Genomic DNA, 25,545 nt, shown 5'->3' on the forward strand with positions numbered 1-25,545 from the left:
GTCAGGCAAGGGATGGGGTGTTTCCGGGTAACCCCATATGCATTTCCCTTTCTTGAATGTATTTTTATGAGTGACAACATACTCTAGGGAATATTTAGGAAAACTTGTGTACAGTAAAAGCTAATGAAACCCTTAGTAATCGCATTCATGTCCCTTTCCTACACAGCTGAGGAATCGAAGGAGAAGACCTGATTTGTTGCCATAGAAAACAGCAACATTTTGCAATGCACCAGTATAATAGAATAATAATTATCTCACAGTAGATAGGAAAACATTTTTACAATTACATTATGCTAACTGTAATACATAACGTAATTCTACATTGCAGCTTGATCTATGGAAGCCAAGCATGTTAGAGGACATCTCCCCTGGCAGAGAAGTGCATGTACATGTGCCATCTTACCTTTTGCCGGAATTGAAACAAAAACTTCTTCAAAAAGATATTCCAATGAAGTAAGTCTATGGAATAGCCTATGCCAAATACTGTAACTGATAGAACAGGTTACCATACAGAAACCATTTAACACCTTCATGAGCACTGAGCTTAAATGGGTTTTCTACTTTGGTATCACCTTGTGACTTCGGGGCTGATTCAGAAATGAACGCTAATGCGATTTTCACGGATCGAGCGATTGCTTGCCATTGCGCATGCATATAACTCGCGTGGCGTGTGCCGCAGTGGTGGCATTGCAATTACAGATGCACATAGGAATACATTGCACAGTGATTGCCAGGTTGTCAAGTTTTGGGGGTGGTAAAACGCAGGCTTGTCTGTGCGTTTGAACGCCATTTTGTGGGCGTGTATAAATTAGCCACTGCATGAGCCCTCTGCGTGTGAGGAGAGCTGCCTAGTCTACGGCTGGTTAGACCTGCCGCAAGGGCAAGATGGCCACTGATGGGCGTCGATGTTACCGATATGTACGCAGGTAAGAAGGCAGCAGGGGGCGTCTTTATGCTCGGGTGATCTTTGCAGACATTAGCATATTTTCGCAGCAGCATTGCGTACGCAAATGCAGCTGCGATCGTATTAGCATTCGTCTCTGAATCATCAGACCCTTGGTGGAGACTCTCCTGAAGCTTTACTGTCAAAATATTTTTGTACTGTGGGCCTGATTCATCGCTATTGTATTCGCATCTGCGATTACGTACTGAAAACGCGGTGAGTTCTAGGTTTACTTATCAAACCTAAAACAACAACAACCACAGTAGATACTGAAGGAGTGCTAACAGACAATATTCCGTATAATAACAGCAGCTGTATAAAGAGGTTAGTCAGACCTCAACTTAAAGAAACATATAAAAACAAGATTACAGCGCTGTAAGTAGATGTATTACCTTATTATTTAATAATTAAAAAACATAAACATTGAATTCAATCGATAAATAATTCAATCAATAAAAACTGTCATCCAATCCACCATAAGTCTCTAGTCCATGAGTGCTCCGGACCACCTAAAAGTCCCATAAATTTGTGCTCAAATGCTGTGTTTTCCAAGCCAGATAATTACCAAGTCCAATGTCCATATATGATTGAGGGGTCCTAATTAGCAGTGTTGACAAACTTCCGCATATATCTCAGCATAGGACTGCTAACTTCAATATGGGGGGACTTCTTAGAATGGGACTGCTAACTTCAATATGGGGGGACTTCTTAGAATGGGACTGCTAACTTCAATATGGGGGGACTTCTTTGGGTCCAGTTGTGGTTTTAAATTCAAGGGGCAGATGTACTAAGCTCTGGAAAGTGATAAAGTGCAGAGAGATAAATGACCAACCACTCAGCTCCTAACTGGCACTCTTTGGTTAAATTAGGTGGTGGAGACTGGCACAACCACTCCCTGATGCATTTTGCTGTGATAGATCCTTTGATAAAGCTGTGGGTCTATCACAGCAAAACGCATCAGGAAGTGGTTGTGCCAGTCTCCACCACCTAATTTAACCAAAGAGTGCCAGTTGGAGGATCCCAGAAACGTGCTGCATCTGCTGTACCGGCTCATCGCTATACCTTTGACCTGGGGACCAGATATATGCGGAAGTTTGTCAACACTGCTAATTAGGACCCCTCAATCATATATGGACATTGGACTTGGTAATTATCTGGCTTGGAAAACACAGCATTTGAGCACAAATTTATGGGACTTTTATGTGGTCCGGAGCACTCATGGACTATAGACTTATGGTGGATTGGATGACAATTTTTATTGATTGAATTATTTATCGATTGAATTCAATGTTTATGTTTTTTAATTATTAAATAATAAGGTAATACATCTATTTACAGCGCTATAATCTTGTTTTTATATGTTACTTATCAAACCTCACTTGTTATAAAGGATAATGAAATAATTCACACAAATACAGATTCTAAAATAAATGACAATGCTTTTACTTTTAAACAGCAGTCTCATACATGTATTTTGCTAGTGCAGAGTTACAACAAAAAAACCCATAATACTTAAGTTATTTTAACAGCAGTAGAAATATTTGTAAAATAAATTTGTGCCAGCCATACCAGTCAGCCAGTTTCATACATGCCGCACGGCAACCGCGCCCAGCACCCCCTTCAGACCCTCAATGTGCTCCCTCTCTCCCTTGTCCTCCGACTGTCTCCCTCCCTCTTTCTCTCATGATCTTTATACTATACTTCTAGTTAACCCAAAGGGGGAATATTAATTGTTTTAATATTCGTACGTGCTAGGCACTACTTGGTTATATGTCTTAACCAAAATATAATATGTTATCTTCTTGTTCTGTTCCCCTGTAGCTGCTAATTCTTGCTTCATGTGGGCCAAGGCTATCTTTATTAGCTCTCTTTTATTTATAAAGCTTGAGACTTGTTGTCTGCTGTTTTGCACACGCTAAGAAATTGACATTTCTATTGCTTGAACCATTAAAAAACATGGCTGCCTCATCAGTTGTAACTTATCCATATCACCGCAGCTAATCACAGCTACATAGAAATAAACACTAATCTGTATATACTTTTTAATACATTATATAATATACTTTTAGATCAAGAATTAAACAAAATGACTGATGCAACAGGAACCCATCTACTTACTTTGGAGAGGAAAAGGGTAGGCCTCATTTCTCTCCAGGCCTGAGACCATTCAACAAATGAGACACAGCTGCACCTCACACAACTATACTAATACTGAGTCTCATCCTAACATTTCTATATATTCTACATTACAATATAAGGGAAAATAAAGGAACATAAGCAGGCATAGATTTGTGAATTGCTGAGGAATATGTACAACCACATATTCCTGTGTTATCAGTACACAGTCTTACTGCGAAAATATGCTAATATCTGCGATCACTAAGCCTTCGCAGCCTAACATGTGATGTTCTGGGTTGCTTGTGGACCCGGGGTGGTAGCAGGAGCGATCACAGAAGCAGATTTGAAAATAAAACTAGGATTTTTAATAAGTGCTTGAGTAGACATATAATGTGGCAGTAAATAAAAGTCCAGGAAAATATAAATGTGCACAAGAGTTCTGTGGTGGGAGCAAAAGGGTTAATGTCCAGGTAGAAACAATTAGAGCTGTCCAGGTGTGCAGGTAGTGAAACTGAAAATAATCAAGCCAGGTTTGCAGATAGTGAACTGAAGCGCAGGATGTCAGCAGGCTCAGGCACTCAGGTATGGGCAAGGGTGATGGAGGTAGCGGGGTAGTCCAGTGGGAACTAGGAGCTGACAGGCAGACTGGCAGACAGCGAATTCACAGGAACAGGAAAGCACAGAGAACTCCCTCTCAGCTAGGCTGAGATACACGTTGCACTGGCAAAGAAGGAACGCACTAAATACCCCATGCCGTGCTGTTACTGGCCGGAGGGAACATGTGACTCACCAGGATTGGCCAGCCTCATCACATGGCCAGAAGGCAAGATGGCGGCGCCCATGCCAAATGGAACGGAGACGCCGCCAGGCCTCACCAGCGCAGAGTGACAACAGGGCCGCACAACAATGCACGCAGCCAATGCCCCCCGCCAGACACCAGCTCCGCCACCAGACAGCCCGCGCCACAACGACCTCACAGGTAACACCCGCCTAGCGCCATGCTGAAATACCCTGGCCGTGACAGTACCCCCCCCTTCTGGTGTGGCCTCAGGACACTCACCAGGCTTCTCCGGATGGGCAGAATGGAATCTCCTGATGAGCGTGGGAGCGTGGACATCACGAGCATCGGTCCTGCAACGTTCCTCTGGATCGTAACCTTTCCAGTCCAACAAATACTGAAGATGACCTCTGCGCAGACGAGGGTCCAAGATCTGGGCGACTTCAAACTCAACTCCTCTCTCTGTCTGGACTCGAGGAGAAGCAGGTAGAGCATTATGGAACTTATTCAGGACTAGGGGCTTTAATAAGGAAACATGGAAGGAATTGGGTTCTTTTAGGTATGGGGGTAACTGTAAACGGTAGGCCACTGGATTAATTCTGTTATGGTGAAGGGACCGATGAAGCGGAGTGCGAATTTCAAAGACGGAACTCTTAGACGAAGGTTCCGAGTAGACAACCAGACCTGGTTTCCTACTTGCATGCGTGGAACTATTCTACGCTTCTTATCGGCCTGGGTCTTATAGCGAGAGGATGCCTTCAACAAATCAAACCGTACTTGAGTCCAGATGGCAGCAAAATTCCGCACCGTGTCCTCCACGGCCGGAACATCGAAAACAGGCAGGCTTCGGAATTCGGGAACACGAGGATGAAGGCCATATACAACCTGAAATGGCGTTTGGTTAGTTGACGAGTGGTAGGAAGCTTTATGTGCAAACTCAGCCCACGGCAGCAAGGCAGCCCAATTGTCCTGGGAAGATGACACAAAAATTCTTAAGAAAGTCTCTAGATCTTGATTAACTCTCTCGGTGGAGCCGCTTTGCGGATGGTAGGCCGTGGAAAAGTTTAACTTCACTTGAAGAACAGAACACAAAGCCCTCCAGAATTTTGCAGTAAACTGCACACCATGGTCAGAGACAATTTCAGTAGGAAGGCCATGTAGACGAAATATGTGTTGGACAAATAACTCTGCCAGGTCAGGGGCAGAAGGTAACTTCAACGGTATATAGTGGACCATCTTAGAAAATCGGTCTATTACAACCCAGATAGTGTTGAAACCTTGAGAGACTGGCAGGTCTGTGATGAAATCCATGGAGAGATGCGTCCATGGACGTGATGGAGTAGGTAATGGAAGCAATTCCCCAGCTGGAGCTTGTCGTGATGATTTATGCTGGGCACAGGAGGAGCAGGAAGAGATAAACTCCATTATATCTGCCTTCATAGAAGGCCACCAATAGTGTCTTTTCAGGAACTCCAAGGTCTTCCGAGTGCCTGAGTGCCCTGCGAAGCGAGAGGAATGTGCCCAGGTGAGAAGCTGCTTCCTTAATTCTGGGGCCACAAATGATTCTCCCGTAGGAGGCTGAAGTTGTAATGCGGCGAAAACTGTTGATTCCAAGACAGGGGTATTGCTTTGATTTTCAGATTGATCATCACAGAGGAGAGGTCTCGATAGGGCATCAGCCTTCTGATTAAGTGCTCCAGACCGGAAGGTCAGGGTGAACTGAAACCTGGCAAAGAATATTGCCCAGCGGGCCAAACGAGGACTCACACATTGGAGGTTTTTGAGAAATAGGAGTTTTCTATGGTCCGTAAATACTGTAAATGGAAACTTGGCGCCTTCTAGCAAATATCTCCATTCCTTTAACGCCAACTTTACAGCTAGTAGTTCTTGCTCACCTATGGCATAGTTCCTTTCGGCAGGAGAGAATTTTTTAGAAAAGAACCCACACGGATGGACTCGGTTGTCCTCATAACGTTGAGACAAGACTGCTCCCACAGCTTCAGATGATGCGTCTACTACCAACAAAAAAGGCCTGTCCAGATCGGGTTGTCAAAGAACTGGTGCTGAGATAAAGGCCTGTTTTAGAAGATGAAAGGCAGACTCTGCCTCAGGTGACCATTGGGCAGGATTAGCACCTTTGTGGGTCAAGGCTGTAATGGGAGCCAGCAGTGTAGAAAATCCCTTAATGAAGCGTCTATAATAATTTGCGAAGCCCAACAATCTCTGGATGGCCTTCAGTGTCTGAGGTCGGGTCCAATCCAGAATTGCCTGTACCTTCTTGGGGTCCATTTCTAAACTGGAGCCAGATATTACATAGCCGAGAAAAGGTACACTGGGCACTCCAAAGATGCACTTCTCCAGTTTGCAGTAAAGGTGGTTTTCTGCAAATGGGTCAAAACTTCTTTAACATGTTCTTGATGTTTAGCCACAGAGGGTGAAAAAATCAGTATGTCATCCAGATAGACAACAACCGAAACATATAACAGATCCCAGAAAATCTCATTAACGAAACTTTGAAAGACAGCAGGGGCGTTACACAATCCAAAAGGCATTACTAAATACTCAAAATGTCCATCTCTGGTATTAAAAGCGGTCTTCCATTCATCGCCAGCTCGGATACGAATGAGGTTGTAAGCCCCTCTTAGATCTAATTTCGAAAAAATGACAGAGCCCTTTACCCTATCAAACAACTCAGTAATCAGGGAAGAGGGTATCTATTCTTTACAGTAATGTCATTAAGGCCTCGATAATCGATACATGGTCTTAGACCACCGTCCTTCTTGCCAACGAAGAAAAACCCAGCTCCGGCAGGTGAAGTAGAGGGGCGAATTAACCCCTTTGCCAGGTTGTCCCGGATGTATTCGGTCATGGCTTGAGTCTCAGGCAAGGACAGCGGATAGGTACGACCATGAGGTGGCATCTTATCAGGTATCAATTCAATTGGACAGTCACATTCCCTATGAGGGGGTAAGATATTTGCCTGTTCAGAGAAAATGTCGGCGAACATCTGATATTCCTTGGGAATGGCAGAAGAAACTAATGGAACGGTCTTTCTCACAGGTCGAATTTTTGGAAGACAGGATTTCTGACAGTCCATACCCCATGACAGAATCTGCATAGAACTCCAATCAATCCTGGGATTATGTTGACATAACCAGGGTAGACCAAGAACAATTTCTTGAGAGGCCTCTGATATCCCCAGGAATTTTAAGGACTCAGAATGAAGTGCCCCAATTCGGACCAATACTGGTTGAGTCTCTTTGGTGACTATCCCGTTAGTTAGAGGGCGTCCGTCTATAGAGGTCAGAGAGATGGCATGGTTGAGAGACAAACAAGGAATCTGAAATTTATCTATGAAACTAGACGTTATGAAATTTCCGGCTGCTCCCGATTCGAGTAGAGCAGTAGCAAAGACAGGTTTGGGTTTAAGATCCAAGGCTAGGGTAATCGTGAAATCTTTAATTTTTGGAGACTGGTTCATAACTCCTAACTTGATGTCTCCAGGGTCAGTTAGGATTTGGCATTTCCCGGTTTACGGGGCAGGAGATCAGCAGGTGACCAGACTCTCCGCAGTACAGACAGAGGTTCTTTTGCATTCTTCTCTGACGTTCTTCTTTAGAGAGATGTGTATGATTCACCTGCATAGGCTCCTCTTCAGTAGGGGAAGGAATGGGACGGATAGAAATGGAGGGGGTAAATGACCTTTGCCGGTCAGTTCTGTTTTTTTCAGCCTGATGTTCCCTGAAGCGTAGGTCAACTTTGATACACAATGAAATCATGTCGTTCAGATTAGTAGGAACCTCTCGAGTGACTAGATCATCCTTTAGTTGGTCTGACAACCCATGCCAGAAGGTCGAGGTGAGGGCTTCCTCATTCCATTTGAGCTCTGATGCTAAAACTTGAAATTGCATGGCATATTGATTGACAGGACGGACCCCTTGTCTCAGTGTCATGATGTTTGATGATGCTGATACAGTATGCCCAGGTTCATCGAAAATCCTCCTGAAGGATGACACAAAGCCTAATTATCCAGGAGCAGCGGATCTGAGCGCTCCCAGAGTGGGGAAGCCCATTCCAAGGCCTGGCCGGATAACAGAGAGACTATATAAGCCACTTTAGTTCTTGCAGTTAGAAAGTTGTCAGGCTGCAGGGTAAAATGTATGTCACACTGATTTAGGAATCCTCGGCAGAGTTTAGGATTGCCGTCAAATTTATTTGGTAAAGGAAGATGTAAGCGGGGAGATGATCTGCCTCCTGTATTCCCAGACGCTGATGCGGATGTAGATGCTGGTACTCCAGGGGTAGAAAAGGAAGTTTGCAAACTATCCTGTCGCTTGGACATCTCTTGCAGAAAATTAGCCATCTGATGCTGCATGTTTTCCAGATTTTCTAAACGACCAGAAATGCACCTGAACAAATCCACTCCTGACTCCTGATCCGTGGCCGGCTCCATGGGGCCAGTGCAAACTGTTATGTTCTGGGTTGCTTGTGGACCCGGGGTGGTAGCAGGAGTGATCACAGAAGCAGATTTGAAAATAAAAGTCCAGGAAAATATAAATGTGCACAAAAGTTCTGTGGTGGGAGCAAAAGGGTTAATGTCCAGGTAGAAACAATTAGAGGTGTGCAGGTAGTGAAACTGAAAATAATCAACCAGGTTTGCAGATAGTGAACTGAAGCGCAGGATGTCAGCAGGCTCAGGCACTCAGGTATGGGCAAGGGTGATGGAGGAAGCGGGGTAGTCCAGTGGGAGCTAGGAGCTGACAGGCAGACTGGCAGACAGCGAATACACAGGAACAGGATAAGCACAGAGAACTCCCTCTCAGCTAGGCTGAGATACACGTTGCACTGGCAAAGAAGGAAGGCACCGACCCTTCCTAAATACCCCATGCCGTGCTGTTACTGGCCGGAGGGAACATGTGACTCACCAGGATTGGCCAGCCGCATCACATGGCCAGAAGGCAAGATGGCGGCGCCCATGCCAAACGGAACGGAGACGCCGCCAGGCCTCACCAGCGCAGAGTGACAACAGGGCCGCACCACGACGCGCGCAGCCAAAGCCCCCCGCCAGACACCAGCTCCGCCACCAGACAGCCCGCGCCACAACGACCTCACAGGTAACACCCGCCTAGCGCCATGCTGAAATACCCTGGCCGTGACATAACATAAGGACGCCCATCTTACCTTACACACATCCGTTATACTTAGCAAAATAGCGTCACCATTGGTAACATCGAGTACGATCGTAGCATCACGCACAGGTCCACAAGGTCCCTACTTAGAAATTGCTAGGCTTGTCACACGCAGTGCGTATACCACTCAAGCTGCGTATACCATCGCAGTGGCTAATTTATGCACACCACTGTAATGGGTTCCTGACTACAGATAGACAGTAATTAGTTAGACAACGTCTAGATAGACAGCAGATGTTAGACAGTTAATAGTTAGACAAGGATAAAAGTTCGACATGAAAAAGATCGACACATTGTTTTGTTTGTTTTTTAGGGTTAGGTTTAGGCACTTACCCAGACGGTTAGGGTTAGGCACCAAGGGCAGGATTAGGGTGAAGATTAGAGCTAAAAACAAAAAAATATAAGTGTCGACCATTTTTTGTCGACCATTTTCATGTCGAACTTTTGACCCTGTCGATCTTTTTTACCTGTTGAAATTTTTACATATCTAACTTTAGTGTGTCTGACTTTTGTTTGTATCTAACTTTTGTCCCTGTCTAACTATCGACTGTCTAACATCTGGTGTCTATCTAGACATTGTCTAACTAATGACTGTCTGTCTCTTATCCCACACCCCCTGTAACGGCGCTCAAACGCACTGACACACCTGCTTTTTGGCCGACCACCCCCCCATCACCACCCACAAATGGTCACTTCCTGTCAATCACTCTGCGATGGGTCTGCGTAGTCACTGCGATCGCAGTCCGATTGCAGTGAGACCTTCACGCACCCGCATTGTGATGCATATGCGTCCAACTGCATGCGTAATGGCACTTGTGCTCCGTGCTGAATCAGGCCCGGTGTCTTCCTCTCCTTTCATGGATTCAGTCTGTATTATCATATATTGAATCTCAGGATATGACTCTCAGCTCTGTATCTGTGCTATCTGCAATAAACAAGAAACAATTCTGCCCGATGATATATAAAAAGCTAAAAAGCACAGAAAAGAAATAAGAAGGCATGTACAACCCAATAGACTTAGTATAGTACTGTAATAGAAAGGTGAATAGTTGCTTAAAAGAATATTGGGCCTGATTCAGAGACGGATGCTAATGCGACCGCAACTGCGTCTACGTACTCAATGCAGTTGCAAAAATATGTTAGGAAAGATCACCTGAGCATAAAGACACCCACTACTGCCTTCTCAGCTGCGTACAACTACGCTAAACATCGGTACTATTGAAGTTCATCGGCGGCCATTTTACCCTTTCAGACCTGCCGCAGGCCAGGGAGCTCTTCTGCCACGCAGAGCTGTGTATGCAATTGTAGTGGCTAATTTATGCACGCCCACGTAACGGCGTTCTAATGGGCAGGCACGCCTGCATTCCGCTAACCACCCCCTGTCAACACCCCCAAACAATCACTTCCTGTCAATCAATCTGTAAAGGGCCTCCGTGGTCTGCGTGAACGAACAGTGAACACACTGCTGCCTTCGCGCACTGTAATGCATACGCAATGGCAAATATTTGCTTGATCTGCGTGCTATTTGCAGTTGCGTTCATTTCTGAATCAGGCCCATTGGCTGAAAAATACACAACAAATTATTCCTCCTCCCAATTTTTACCCATGATTCCAACCACCCCTAGTTCATTTGGCACCAGGTATGGAATCCCCTTCGTGACATACCCAGCTCTAGTGCCAATAACATTAAGGTTCAACCAACACTTCAAGGATTGAACACATTTCGTCAGTGGTACACTACAGGTACCAGCATGACTGAGTGGCAAAAATGACTGCCAGGTCATGCCAGCACTTGGAGAACCACAAGTCCCAGCATGCCCTGGCATCCGGGACTGCTAGACCTGTAGTGCCCCTGGGAAAAATGCAAATAAAAGCACAGAATACAGTTAAATATTTTTATTTTTTTAAAAACCTTAATAAATAAAAACACCCCCACATCCTTCATCAAGAGCCATGTTTTATTCCATACTTACCTCCGTTGGGGGCAGACGGATGTATGAAGCTCTGTAAAGTGATAAAGTGGAGAGTGATAAATGACCAACCAATCATCTCCCAACTGTCATTTTTCAAACACAGCCTGTGACATGACAGTTGGGAGCTGAGTGGTTGGTCGTTTATCTCTCTGCACTTTATCACTTTCCAGAGCTTAGTACATCTGTCCCTTGAATTTAAAACATCAACTGGACCCAAAGAAGTCCCCCCATATTGAAGTTACTGTAGCAGTCTTATGCTAAGAAGTCCCCCCATATTGAAGTTACTGTAGCAGTCCTATGCTAAGAAGTCCCCCCATATTGAAGTTACTGTAGCAGTCCTATGCTAAGAAGTTCCCCCATATTGAAGTCAGCTGTCCCATGCTAAGAAGTCCCCCCATATTGAAGTTAGCAGTCCTATGCTAAGAAGTCCCCCCATATTGAAGTTAGCAGTCCTATGCTAAGAAGTCCCCCCATATTGAAGTTAGCAGTCCTATGCTAAGAAGTCCCCCCATATTGAAGTTAGCAGTCCCATGCTAAGAAGTCCCCCCATATTGAAGTTAGCAGTCCTATGCTAAGAAGTCCCCCCATATTGAAGTTAGCAGTCCTATGTTAAGAAGTCCCCCCAGATTGAAGTTAGCTGTCCTATGCTAAGAAGTCCCCCATATTGAAGTTAGCAGTCCTATGCTAAGAAGTCCCCCCATATTGAAGTTAGCAGTCCTATGCTAAGAAGTCCCCCCATATTGAAGTTAGCAGTCCTATGCAAAGAAGTCCCCCCATATTGAAGTTAGCAGTCCTATGCTAAGAAGTCCCCCCATATTGAAGTTAGCAGTCCTATGCAAAGAAGTCCCCCCATATTGAAGTTAGCTGTCCTATGCTAAGAAGTCCCCCCATATTGAAGTTAGCAGTCCTATGCAAAGAAGTCCCCCCATACTGAAGTTAGCAGTCCTATGCTAAGAAGTCCCCCCATATTGAAGTTAGCAGTCCTATACAAAGAACTCCCCCATATTGAAGTTAGCTGTCCTATGCTAAGAAGTCCCCCCATATTGAAGTTAGCAGTCCTATGCAAAGAAGTCCCCCCATACTGAAGTTAGCAGTCCTATGCTAAGAAGTCCCCCCATATTGAAGTCAGCTGTCCTATGCAAAGAAGTCCCCCCATATTGAAGTTAGCAGTCCTATGCTAAGAAGTCCCCCCATATTGAAGTTAGCTGTCCTGTGCTAAGAAGTCCCCCCCATATTGAATTTAGCTGTCCTGAGCTAAGAAGCCCCCCCATATTGAAGTTAGCTGTCCTGTGCTAAGAAGTCCCCCCCATATTGAAGTTAGCAGTCCTATGCTAAAAAGTCCCCCCATATTGAAGTTAGCTGTCCTGTGCTAAGAAGTCCCCCCATATTGAATTTAGCATGGCTGGGTCTACGCTTAGCATTGGGCTTTCTCACAGTCTTCAGTCAGATCCTAGGGATCAGGAGAGTCCCTTAAAATCACGTGGGGTTTGCATCAGGGAAGGGGGTATGAAATCAATGGGGATTGATGGCAGATTAGGGACTGTTATATTTTGAACATATAGTATAACCGTCTGTCAATCTACGGCGACCCACATCAGTTTGCAAATCCCGTCAACACCGATAGTAAATATACCCCGTGGTGTCACAGCTATAGCCGGTAAGTTGCTGTACATGTCCACATTTCTTCCCCCGGCATCATTGCTAACTACATGTCCATTGGTACAACGTCTATGTACTAACAGGACACCGATAAAGTGTAAGATAAATCTTCTATGTAATGGTTTATTTTCATTGTGTTTTATTTTCTATGTCCCTATCCAGGGTCCTGATAAACGATGTGCAAAGAGTGATAGATGAAAATCCTGCCAATGAAGGAGGAAGTCAGAAGAAGTCGTTGGCTTCATTTGATTACACAAAGTACCACCCGATGGATGAGGTGATGAGTGGGGGGGGGGGGCTCTGCTATAAGTAATACACTTTCAAGGCAGACTTTATAAAGAACAAGGTGAAGTTACTCAGGGGCCGGGTGAAAAACAGGACATTTTTATTACGCTTTATTTATAAAGCACTGACATATGTATCATAAACCAAATGACATATAATCCTATGAATCAGAAGGTAAACATGGCCCTAGACAAATGAGTTTATAACCTAAGAGGTGCGGGGAACTTGATACGTAAAAATATACAGTAGCAGCTCTTCACCCCATGTTTCAGTATTTCTTCACTAAAAAGATGTCATGACTTCCAAAATGCCCTCACTACAGAGTACATGTAGTCAGCCAACAGTTTAATGAGCATGACGGTGATGTTATTCATACTGTAAGTCATGTCCTTATGCTGTACGTTACCGGATCTGAACCCAATCCACCATTTATGGGATACTCTGTAGCTATGTAGGAGGCAGCACTTTCCAGCACCATCAGCTAAGTGTCATCTCTGCGACTTTCCTGTGGAAGATGGTGCAGCCCCCTTCCTGCACAGATGCACCGCACACCCTGCACCCATAGTACACTTACCTCTCCGCAGTTCGGTGCCTGTGTCTGCGCTGTAAAAACGGCTTGAAAATGGCTGCCGCATGCGCTATAGACTCTGGGCACACTCTAGTGCCCAGAGGCCCTGATTCAGAGCCGGATGCTCTTTCAGAGCGCTCGCTCTGAATCAGGACGGCCTCTTCTGTTTTTTTGGTCGGCCTCCTGGCCACTCGCTAAGCTGTGGGTGACAACCCACAGCTTTAGTGGGCAGCCAGGTAATGGACGTCACCATTGGGCTTGCGATGAGACCCTTGCGGTAGGTTCTCGTTCGTCGTAAGCTTCCGGCTCTAATAGAGCTGGAAGCTCACTACTGCCATCACTAGTGATGTCAGTAGGGCCGCCCCCAAATGGCAGGCGTTCCTTCGGAAATGCCTCCGTTTGGCCAGCCACCCCCCCCCCTGACCCGCCTTCCAAACGGGGCGAGCTGTCGATCGACATCGACAGCCGCCCCTTTTGGATGCGAGCGCCGGAGCGAGTGATTTCTCGCTCGCTCTGGGGCTCGCGCACACGCCGCACATGCTCTCTGCCCGGCCATAGACCCGCTTGCGAGCGCAGGCCCAGAGTCTATATGTGCGGCGTGGACGCGCAGCCGCTGGACTGCGAGAAGGGGGCTCATGAGAGAGACTGCACACGGGCCCCCTCCTCTGTACACCACTAGTGGATTTGGGTGCAATAGCTGTGCCACAATATGATTACACAAAGTTATTGTGCCACGATTGCGAGAAAAGGACAATTCTAAGATGTCGGTAATCTACAACCCTGATTGTGTGCAACTGTGATTCCAAAAATACACTAAGCAGTGGGAAAAAGGTGCTACAGTGCAAAAGTCTGGAAACAACTATCTGTGGAGCAGCATCTCAATCGCACTATGCGTCTCGCGCCCTATATCATATCACAGAAACGCTAGATGCATAAGGACACATCTGTAGACATGTCCAAACAAGTCAGCACCTCCTCCTATTCCTGTATTACCTTTCCATTGAAACTAATGATATTATTACATAAATAAATACATAATTTTTTTTGTTTTTGTATTTTACAGATATACAAATGGATCGATCAAATCAAAGACACATATAAAGATCTTGTCACATTACATTACCTTGGTCCAACCTATGAATTAAGACCAATTTACTATTTCAAAGTAAGTTTTATTTATGCATTATGGTCTTTATGTTACTGCATTAGGTTCGGTGCTTTTATTTTAAAAATATTCGTCCAGAAAGACAAATTTGTTATAAGTTTGAAATGTCAGATACTTTACTAAACTCAGCACCTGATTCGATGATGTACGCTTTACCAAACTTGCCGACATTCAGCATCCTCCTTCCCTCCTTCCTGCATACAGCGGGGGGTGTAGCCAGACAATGACTCTGTATTAGGGGGCGGGGCCAGGTCATGACCTCACAATTGCGTCATCGTGACCCCGCCCTCTCTTCACAATGCCGCTATGATAGGCATTGTGAAGCAGGGGACAGGGCCACAGTGACGCGATTCAGCGCAAATCACATCATGGCCCCCTTCCCCCGGCACTGCGGGGGTTTCTATTAGAAGTCCGGGGTGCCGGGAGGCTTGCCTCCCTTTCCGGGGGGGACGGGAGCGACTCCCTATATTCCTGAGGCTCCCGGACAAATAGGGGGGGGTAGGCATGCCTGCGCTTTACCCATGTTAATGCAGTTGAACAATAATCGTCAATCTGCAAATGGTTCTGAGTCGCGCTGCGCGTATCAAGGTACTGTACATTACCGTAGTCACTTGCAGCGACTATTTACTCGCTGTGTGATTGACAATCAGGGAGCGTTTCTGGGCGGTAACAGGGAATGTCGGCAAAGATTAAAGTTGTGTCACGACCATCTTTGGGGTGCATCTGCAATACCGTACACAGTGAAAATGGCGCTCGCTTCCCACGGACAATCTGAGCGATCATAGTGATCGGACGTCCGGTTTTGGAATGATCTGTGACCGGTGCTGCGTCTTTGTGCGCAGATGCTTGGATTTGTGAAGCCGCGTGTGGGCGTCTAAATACATTCCGCGGCATTGCCACATTCGCACATTTTTTTTGCACAGCAACTGTGTGCGGGATCACAACTCCCATGATATCAGCGGGCATCGCAAAATATACGTTTCTGTAAAGGATAAAGAGGCCGATGCAAAGTTGAATGCACGAAAGTTTTGCGCTCGAGTCTTGTGCATGCGCTAAAGCCAGGGGCAAATTAAGAGAGGAGGGGGTCCATGTGCAGTAAGAGTCTACTGCGCATGCACAGTTCACCAATGACATGGCGCAGCAGCCATTTTCCCAGCAATTTCCCTACTGCGCATGCGCAAAACATTGGTGAAAATGGCCGCCACTTCATTTTGCTGGTGATTTGTACAGCGTTGCTACCGCCGACACAGGACTCCAGATAGGTAAGTATTGAAATAAATGGGTGCAGGGTGTGTGGTGTGGGCCCCCTTGGACCCAGGGGCCCATGTGCATTGCATACAACTCACCCATCATACTGTATACACCCCTGTCTAAGGCCTAGTGTACGCAACTACAGGCAACACAACTCAGTTGAATATTCTCTTGTGGCTGAAGTGACGTAACTGGGTGGCAAAGGAGCTTTTGCGCATAGGGAAAACATTTAGAGGGAATTGTGGGCTATAAGGTTTGTGCACTCATATTCTCATATGTATCCTTTGAACCAAGGATAGGACTGGTACAAGTGTGCACTATTATTGACGGTGATGGTGAAACAAAGGTCCTGATTCAGACCTGCTCGCAAGTGCACAGTGCTCACAAGTGGGTCGATAGTCCCCCATTGCGCATGCGCCACCTCCAGCGTGCACATGCGCGAGACCTGTCCAGCGACGGTGAGTGACAGCTCGCCCCGTTTTGTAGGTGGGGAGGGGGGGGAGGCTGCACAAATGCACTCGTGATGTCAGTAGTGGATTTCCTGCTCTATTAGAGCAGGAAGTCCACTCGGGCTTGCGGTAGGCGAAAGGTTGCGGGAGGGTCTCGTTGCAAGCCCGATGGTTGCGATAATCGCGACGGACTCCAGGCCACTCGCACAAGCTTTGCGAGCAGGCTGGAGAAAATAAAAAAATAAAAAAACATACCCATCAGACCTGCGAGCTGCCACCAGCAGCGAGTGGGTCTGAATCAGGCCCCAAGCGTACCGATGGGGGCGGTCTGGCTACAGAGATGTGTATACTCAACATAGAGATAATATATGCTTTTAGTTTCATGCACATTATAGGGCTGGTTCTGAGTTGGGAGCAAAGCAAAATAAGCAAGTATGTATGTATCTGGAAAAATCCATTCTGCACTGCCAGGGGGGGCAGATACATTTATCTAGTTTTGCATGCAGGGTAATTACTGGCTGCTTTTGCATGTAGCCCACAAATATTGGACAGCTTTATTACACTGTAATTTAGATTAAAGCTAGGATACGCCCCTCCCAAATATAAATCGCTCTGCACATATTACATCTGCCCCCCCTGCAGCGGGGTGTTAGCAAGGAGAACAGTTAAGGTGCGTATCCACTACGCGATATTAATGGACGACTGAACAATATTGTTATCATTCAGTCGTCCAGTAATCGTGCACTGATCAGGTACTAAAATGTCGGCAACGACCAGCGATGCATGTTCACGCTGGTCATTGCAGGCATCGCTCATCACCCGAACATGCTGGTCAACCTGACGATAGCTGTTATTGTTATTATCATTGATATTATTATTAATGATAATGTAAATAAAATTCCTAACTTATAAGTCTAATATAAAGCTAATGCTCGCTCAGGTTGGTGGTTCTCCCTGGGGTTAACAACAGTACAAGAGCATGCTCAAAAACAATGTTGCAAAGAGGGACTTGCTACAAGAACCCTTTTTGGGGGCACAACTTTAAGGTGCCCACACACATACCGACTTTTCATCCAATTTGGCCAATTTCGACGAATCGTGACGACAGATCATGTAAAAAATGGCCAAATCGTGAGTTTCTACACTTGATCACGATGCCGCTGCGCGTCCCCGCTCGTCGTACATCGCATCTTCAGATCTGCCGTGCTGTAGGGCAGATTAGCCAATCTGGGATACAATGCATTGGCTGCAAGATAGATCTTAAGTCAGATTGGACATTTTTAACTCCAAATCGTGACCACGACTGCGTTCAGGGAGAGTTCAGGGAGAGTTCAGGGGAAATCGTGTACATCGGCTGATTGGGAGCAAGTCTGTCTGTGTGTGGGCACCTTTATATTCATCTACATGAAACATTGTATGAAAATTGATGTGTGTATAAAAATATAATCTTTATTAGGTATAGTTAAAATATATGGAAACAGGAGCACTTGTATAAAGTAGTACCTACAAAATGTGGTACTGATTGTTAACAGAAGATATATCCTGTTAGCGTGCAACATATTATAGAAAACCAAACCACACTATTTGTAAATAATTGTACATGTATCAAATAAAAAAAGGAAATGTATTCACTTTGTGAAACAATCATTCATTGACTGGGTGACATTTTTTACTCATAAGATCTCAGTGTTAGTGAGAATTCAATACCTGGAGAGATATATTATATATTGTAGGAACGCCTATTGTTGTACCATAATCACTGACCTACAGTCACTGATTAACTTAACTTCCGCTAATTTATCATACATAATATGTGCATTTCCTACTTACACCTGCGAGAGTGTTGTTATTATCAAGAAATCCAATAAGATAAACTTGCATAGTCCATAAACTGCTGTAAAATGTACTATAACACAGACAGATGATTGTCTCAAAAAACACCTTATATCATATTCCCGATTGGTAATTTACAGTTATGTATACCGCGGAAATATAGACAAAGTGGTTGAGGTATTTACAGAGTGTCACAGAATATAATTCAGAGGACATTCATGAGTATACAGAGAATTAAAGATTTTTTACATTTGTACAACCTGTTCAAAAAATGACTTGTATAAGTATTCCTGTATGTATCAGAATTATGTCATTTGTAAATAGCCACACAACAGTAACACAAACATAATGATATAATGAATCAGATAATATTGTTTCTATGTAGCTTTAAGCATCTTTGCAACAAAATAACCACCTGATCAGACAGTGCAACAAATGAGGAATCATTAATAGGCAATATTAGCTGAAGTTGCAGTCAGTGAGACAGATGTCTCTGTGCTCACACATGTGTCAGTGGTCAGTAGTAAATGAAACAGAGCTGTAAGTTCGCACTGCAAAAAAACCTTTTTACTGCCTGTGTGCACAAATGCAGTGAGCAGGTAATATCGGGTTATGTGATGCTGAGCTTACAAATAGAAAAAAGACAGGTCACTTCAGCTGTTCGTTTAGTGTTAACAGGGGTGAACCCTGTTGCTTAAAACCATTGCAGGGTTCCACTGTCGAACCGATGGTGGGATGCATCAAGGTGTAACCAGGTGGAGGGACCCAGGGGAGCAGTTCACACACAAACTATCCTTCAATACAAGGTTACTCACTTCAGAGCATAAGGTTAACATCTTAATAGCTGCTTCCACAATTCTGACCTAACTTTCTGTCTTCTCATATGACATAGTGTCCCTGATTATGTTGACCTCTTTGTAGATTGGTCTGCCATCGGACAGAAGGAAGAGAATTATTTGGATGGACTGCGGAATTCATGCACGTGAATGGATATCAGTGGCATTTTGTCAATGGTTCATTAAAGAGGTCTGTACAGTAACTGTAACTTAGATTTTCCACTTGTGTTTTCCTTTGAGATGTCTGTCTCTGACACTTCAAGAATCTTCTGCAGTAAGGGGGACATCAAAAGTAATACTACTGAATAACTTGCAAACAAACGGACATTATTTTTATTGTGTATCTGTAAGTAAATCTACACGTCATAATGAAAACACCCAGCAAGCGATACTGGTCAGCTGTGCGTGGTACTAAGCCCTAGCACGCAGCATGTGTATGTATTTATCACACTTTTCTCAGGGCTAGAAGTCGCTCTTGTTAACACAGATGTGTAGGGTCTGATTAAGCTTTGTGAGGACCCCAGGGCAACTAACTTTTTGGAGGCCCCACTGATAAAATTATCAATATAAGCTGGTGATGTTATTAAAAAGTACTGTATAATGTGTACATCCTCCCAGCAACGCAAATATGTTATACACACTGCAGTGTCCCCAGTTCACATTATGCCAGACAGAAACTCCAGTCCACATTATGCAAGACAGAAACTCCAGTCCACATTATGCCAGACAGAAACTCCAGTCCACATTATGCCAGACAGAAACTCCAGTCCACATTATGCCAGACAGAAACTCCAGTCCACATTATGCCAGACAGAAACTCCAGTCCACATTATGCCAGACAGAAACTCCAGTCCACATTATGCCAGACAGAAACTCCAGTCCACATTATGCCAGACAGAAACTCCAGTTCACATTATGCCAGACAGAAACTCCAGTTCACATTATGCCAGACAGAAACTCCAGTCCACATTATGCAAGACTGAAACTCCAGTCCACATTATGCAAGACTGAAACTCCAGTCCACATTATGCCAGACAGAAACTCCAGTTCACATTATGCCAGACAGAAACTCCAGTTCACATTATGCCAGACAGAAACTCCAGTTCACATTATGCCAGACAGAAACTCCAGTCCACATTATGCAAGACTGAAACTCCAGTCCACATTATGCCAGACAGAAACTCCAGTCCACATTATGCCAGACAGCAACTCCAGTCCACATTATGCAAGACTGAAACTCCAGTCCACATTATGCCAGACAGAAACTGCAGTCCAGATTATGCCAGACAGAAACTCCAGTCCACATTATACCACAGTGCTGGTGATGTAGTGAAGCGTGAGGGACCCCATGTGAATAATTTTTCTTAAACAGGTAAATATTCAAAAAAATGTTTCTTTAATTTATTTAGAGCAATGTTCTGCTGGATGGTATAATAATACCTGAGTACCCAGAATTCTCCTCTGATAGACAAATCATTTTTCCCTTGAGGCAGAGCGCTGCCCACCCCCTGCATATTGCTGCAGTTCACTGGTTTCTGTGAGGTGAGGGGCTAATATGTGAGACCTGCGTTACTTTCATACTTGTAATGCGCATGCTTCCCTGCAAAGCCTCATACACGTGCGTTCAATTTATAAGCATGAGCTGTAAGTACACCGGATACACAAAGCAGTCAGGTATATGTTCACGTCTGCATTTACCCCCGTGAATTTATTACTAGTACAACATAAGGAAACAGCTTCTAATTGTAAACGTGCATCTTTATATTTGTGTATATATATATAAAATTTTTATTTTTTTTTATTTCAGATTCTCGAAAATTACAACAGTAACCACGTGATACGTACAGCACTTAAACACATAGATTTCTATATTCTGCCTGTCTTGAATATTGATGGATTTATTTACTCCTGGACTACGGTAACAATTAAATAAAAAAATCTAATGTAGATTCATTGGCTTTGCACCGCTGTTATAAGGAAAGAGCACCCTCCCTTTGCTTGGCGCAGTTAGTCAAAAAATTTTTGCAAGATTTTATTTTTATTTCTGAATTCTGATTCTCAGTCAGATGTAAGTGGGAATGTAAACAGGTCTCGCGGATCTCTGCAATCTGCGCATGCGCCAAAGAGAGAAATCGGCTTCGGTGATTGTGTCGGATCAGGGATCTTTAAACAGATGGAGTGCACTTGTGAGTACAGACTGTTGATTGAGCACACTGGGCCTGATTCAGACCCGCTCGCGAGTGCTGAGCGCTCGCAAGCGGGTCGATGTTGGCCCAGTGTGCATGCGCACAACGGAGCCGGCTCCGTCGTGCGCATGCGCGAGACCTGGATAGCGACGGGCAAGCCGTCGCTCCGGGTCTCGTACCAAATGGGGCATGCTGTTGATGGTGAGTGTGAGTGTCATGGGCGTGTATGCCGGCTTCCGTGCTCAATTGTAGCATGCAGGCCCATGTGACCGGTGCCGCCGTACAGTGCGCAGGGCTCTGTGGGCACCGACGTCACTGCCCCATGGCCCATGCTTCCGGCTGCAGCGGCACCCATGAGTCCTTTAATTGCTCCAGACTGGCATCCTGCAGCCTGTACAGCCAATCGGAGTGTCCTCCTACTGCCGGCTCTGTGCCCATCTGTGCAACAAAATGATGTCATGCGCGCAACGTCATGATGTTGGAGACTCGAGGGGTGGGCTGGCACATTTCTGCATACGATCCCTGTTACAGCACTGGTAGAATGTAAATAGAATGGGTCTGTTGCACCCAGCTTTGGGCGAGAGCAGTGGCGTCCCTCCACATAGTGACACCTGGTACTGCTAGGAGTGTAGTGGGCGCGGTTTAGCCGAGCTTTGCCAAAAAGAGGGTGTGGCCTCGCTGGTAGGAGGCATGGCCTCATGGTCTGAGCCCCCATTTTAGTCACTTCGGGGGTCCCGGAGATGCAGACTACCCCCCCTGGGACCAGTCTGGGTGCAGTGCCGGCTCCCCCACTGTGTCAGGAGCCGAGTGCTGCACATAATGCTAGAGTGCTGCACCCGTCTCCTGTCACTTTGGAGGGGTCGGCCCACACCTCCCTTTTGACACCACTTGGCGGGAGCAATTACAGATAGTCATAATGACAGCTACGGCAGCGTACGTTAAAACAGTGGGCGGGAGAGGCTTCCACATGCGGATTTTTAGTATACATACACGGGTGGAATCTCGCAATAGCTTGCGGTGATATGTACGCTGTCGCAGCAGATTGGAGAAGCAGATGCATCTGACTCAGTGAGGACCATAGTGTCTACCTCATAAGGTCATCTTGAGAATGCAAGAAAATTAGGGGGGGGGGGCTCATTCTTAACATACCAGCAAGCATTTCTCTGATCTGGAGACTAAAATATGTGTGCTACAGTAATTCCTGTGTTTTCTGTGGATAATCGTGGGCGGGATGCATGACGCATCGCATTTGGGATACGATGCATCCTGCCGCTCTGCGCATGAATTCCGGCATTGGTAACGCAGGTATGCATGAAGGAATGCGCAAAGGACCACTCTCTTGGTAAGAGCGTCTCTTTGCAATGGAGGGACTTCCGGATCTATGACCCAGAAGTCCCTCTGGTGTATTTCTGTGCATGCGCAGAAGGATACTCGCGCTGTGGGGGGTGCTGGGAGGGATCTTTCTCGCAGCACTCTCCCGACAGTAGCCCATAGGCTTCCATGGGTAACACCAATCATGAGATGGTGTTACCCACCGCAGCCAAGCCCTGGGATGAATCCCAATCGCATATGAGAAATGCAGTCCAAACCGCATGTGTTTTACATGCTACATACCATAATGTAGATGGGTGTTAGTAATCTGATATATTATTATTACCAGTTATTTATATAGCGCACACATATTGCACAGGGCTTTACACAGAATATTTGGCCACTCACATCCGTCCCTGCTCCCAGCGGATATTTATACACACACAGAGGGCCTGCTTCTGAGCTGGGACCAAAGCTAAAAGAGCAAGTCACTTTACACCTGGAACAAACCATGTTGTAAATGCAGGGGGTGCAAATACATTTATTATGTTTGCATGCAGGGTAAATACTGGCTGCTACTACATGTAGCCCATACATTCTGGTCAGCTTTATCCCTATACCCCGTACACAATGGACGATTTATTTGAACGATAACGATATCTTTGAACAAAATATCCTTCAAATCGTCCAGTGTGTATGCACTTACCGATGAATGATGCGCACTCCCGCGGGTTGTTAACGATATCCCCAGTTGTCTGTACATGCAGTCCAATCTGGGGATATCCTTAGCGATGCCATGCTGCCGGTCATCGTTGCCGGCATCGGCGAGTGTGTATGTCTGCCACATCCGCCATTCTCCGTACTCGCATCGTCCAGTGTGTACGGAGCTTTATACTGCAATTTATATTAAGCAGGGACAAAAACCCTACTAAATCTAATTGTCTGCACATCTTACATCTCAGTCACCTGCAGTGCAGTCTGGGGTTACCACGGTACAAAGTTACCTCAGAGGCGTAGGGAGGGCGGTTCCGGTGGAGCGCAAGCTCTGGGCATCGGAAAGGTGAGAGGGCACTGGCTTGACTTAAATCTAAATCCGGCAGATCCGCGGACGGGACGCGATTGCGCCGGCTGCAAAGCCATGCCCCTTTGCAATGATGCATCAAGCTCGCGTCACTGCCTCTCCACCTATCTAGCCCTCTCCCTGCCTTCCCGGGGACTGACATCGCCGGGAGGCGGAGCTTTAGTTCGGCGGCAACAGGAGGTTGGGCTTGAATCAGGGGGCAGAGCTTAAGTTCAGGGCTGCCGGTACTGCGCACGTACAGAGAGAGGAGCCGTGGATGTGCCGGTGCCCGGAATAAAAAAAAGCAACTAAAAGAAATAAAAGAGGTGCTCACTACTCTTGCTATATATAATTCTTGTGTGTGTGTGTATATATATATATATATATAATATATATTTATTCATAGACTACAGCACTTTACTATCTTTCTGCATTTTATTTATGAATAAAACAACAGAATGGTCCTTTATAAATGTAGGATTTTTTTTCCCTTTCAAATGCTCACATGCCCCCACATGGCCTCGCTCCCTATTCAGTACAGGTGAGGGGGTGCCACAACATACCCTTGCTCCTGGCACCATGCTAATTCATCGCGATCGCTATTCCCTCGCAGCACTACACAAGGACGCCCACTTTACTTACCATGCATCCGCAGTGTTTAGCAAGACAGCAAAACCATTGAGTACCATCGCAGCCTCACGTACACTTGAAAAAGCCCTGACCTTAGAATTTGCTAACAACCAGGCACGCAATCAGGCCTCAGACTGCATAGGGCATCGCAGTGGATGATTTATGCACGCCCCTGCAACGCTGTTGAAACGCACTGGCACGCCTGCCTTCACCCGACCATACCCCCTACACCAACCATAAACTGTAATTCCTGTCCATCACTCTGCGATAGGTCTGCGTAGTCACTGTGATCGCAGTTCCGATTGCAGTGGCTAGTTCTCGCACACACACTGCGATGCATACGCATGCACAGTACGCAACAATTGTCCGTAATCGCAGTTGTGTACAGTGGTGAATCAGGTCCATAGTCAGAAGCATTCAAAGCTTTAAGATAACAATATAATGTTATGCAGGAAAACAAAGGGTTCTCTTTAGAGCATTTTCACGTGTTACACATTTATAAAGGAGGGATCACTGCTCCCTGAGACACCTGTCCGTGGCCAGACACATCTGCATGTAAATGCACCAAAGGTAAAGCCCATTATCAGCATGGATTCTCTGCCTTCTGTTCATTAGACGTGAAATCTTACAGCAAAATTCCAGGGAACATATTAAACATTAACAATGATAGGATCAATCTCTTGTGCAGTAATCACCGATAATAACCGGACTGTACTCCTCAAGCCTCATCCTGCTGCCTCAGCTATGAAGATTTCTGCTATCAGTGAATGTACTGTACAAAGTGTTATAAGAATCAGCAACTTCTTGAAAAATAAAATATATGACAAAATAATAAATATATAATAGCTGCGCTTTCGTTCTATGAAATAAGGTACCTTACTCACGTAAACGCACCTGCGGCTTGCTGAAGGTCCGGTGGCCAGGTAAAGATCTGTAATACCACTTTCAGACAGAAAATGGCTAAAAACCCGGCTTTTACCCACATTTGCATGCCAGGTTTTTTCTCATTTTCTGTCTGATACCCCTTTCACACTGAAAATGAAATTACCGGGTAATTCACTTTTACCCAGTAATTTGCTAAACAACCAGGGATTTTTCCCTGTGTGAAAGGGTCATCTCAGGACTAATTTCCCGGGTCTCCGACCCTGCAAAAAACCTGGGTTGGAGACCTGGGAATTTAGTCCATGGTTGACCCTTTCACACAGGGAAAATCCAGGGTTGTTTAGCAAATTACCGGGTTAAAAGTGAATTATACCCCTTTCAGACAGAGAAAAGAAGCCGGTAATTTTCCGGCTCTAGCCATTTCGACCC

At 45.4% G+C, this 25,545-nt stretch overlaps 1 protein-coding gene across 1 annotated transcript in view; it reads left to right on the forward strand.

Moving 5' to 3' along the window:
* Positions 1–433: 433 nt before the first annotated feature.
* Positions 434–25,545, forward strand: part of LOC148501759 (carboxypeptidase O-like) — a 38,288-nt gene continuing 13,176 nt past the window's right edge. The window contains exons 1-5 of the mRNA XM_088450015.1: positions 434–453; positions 12,823–12,937; positions 14,577–14,678; positions 19,133–19,237; positions 20,855–20,965. Coding sequence (XP_088306141.1) covers positions 449–453; positions 12,823–12,937; positions 14,577–14,678; positions 19,133–19,237; positions 20,855–20,965 — 438 coding nt within the window. The 5' untranslated portion in view covers positions 434–448. The remainder of the gene's footprint in view (positions 454–12,822; positions 12,938–14,576; positions 14,679–19,132; positions 19,238–20,854; positions 20,966–25,545) is intronic.

Source organism: Taudactylus pleione, unplaced genomic scaffold (assembly GCF_031769625.1).
Source record: "Taudactylus pleione unplaced genomic scaffold, aTauple2 ptg000503l, whole genome shotgun sequence".
Taxonomy (NCBI): Eukaryota; Metazoa; Chordata; class Amphibia; order Anura; family Myobatrachidae; genus Taudactylus; species Taudactylus pleione.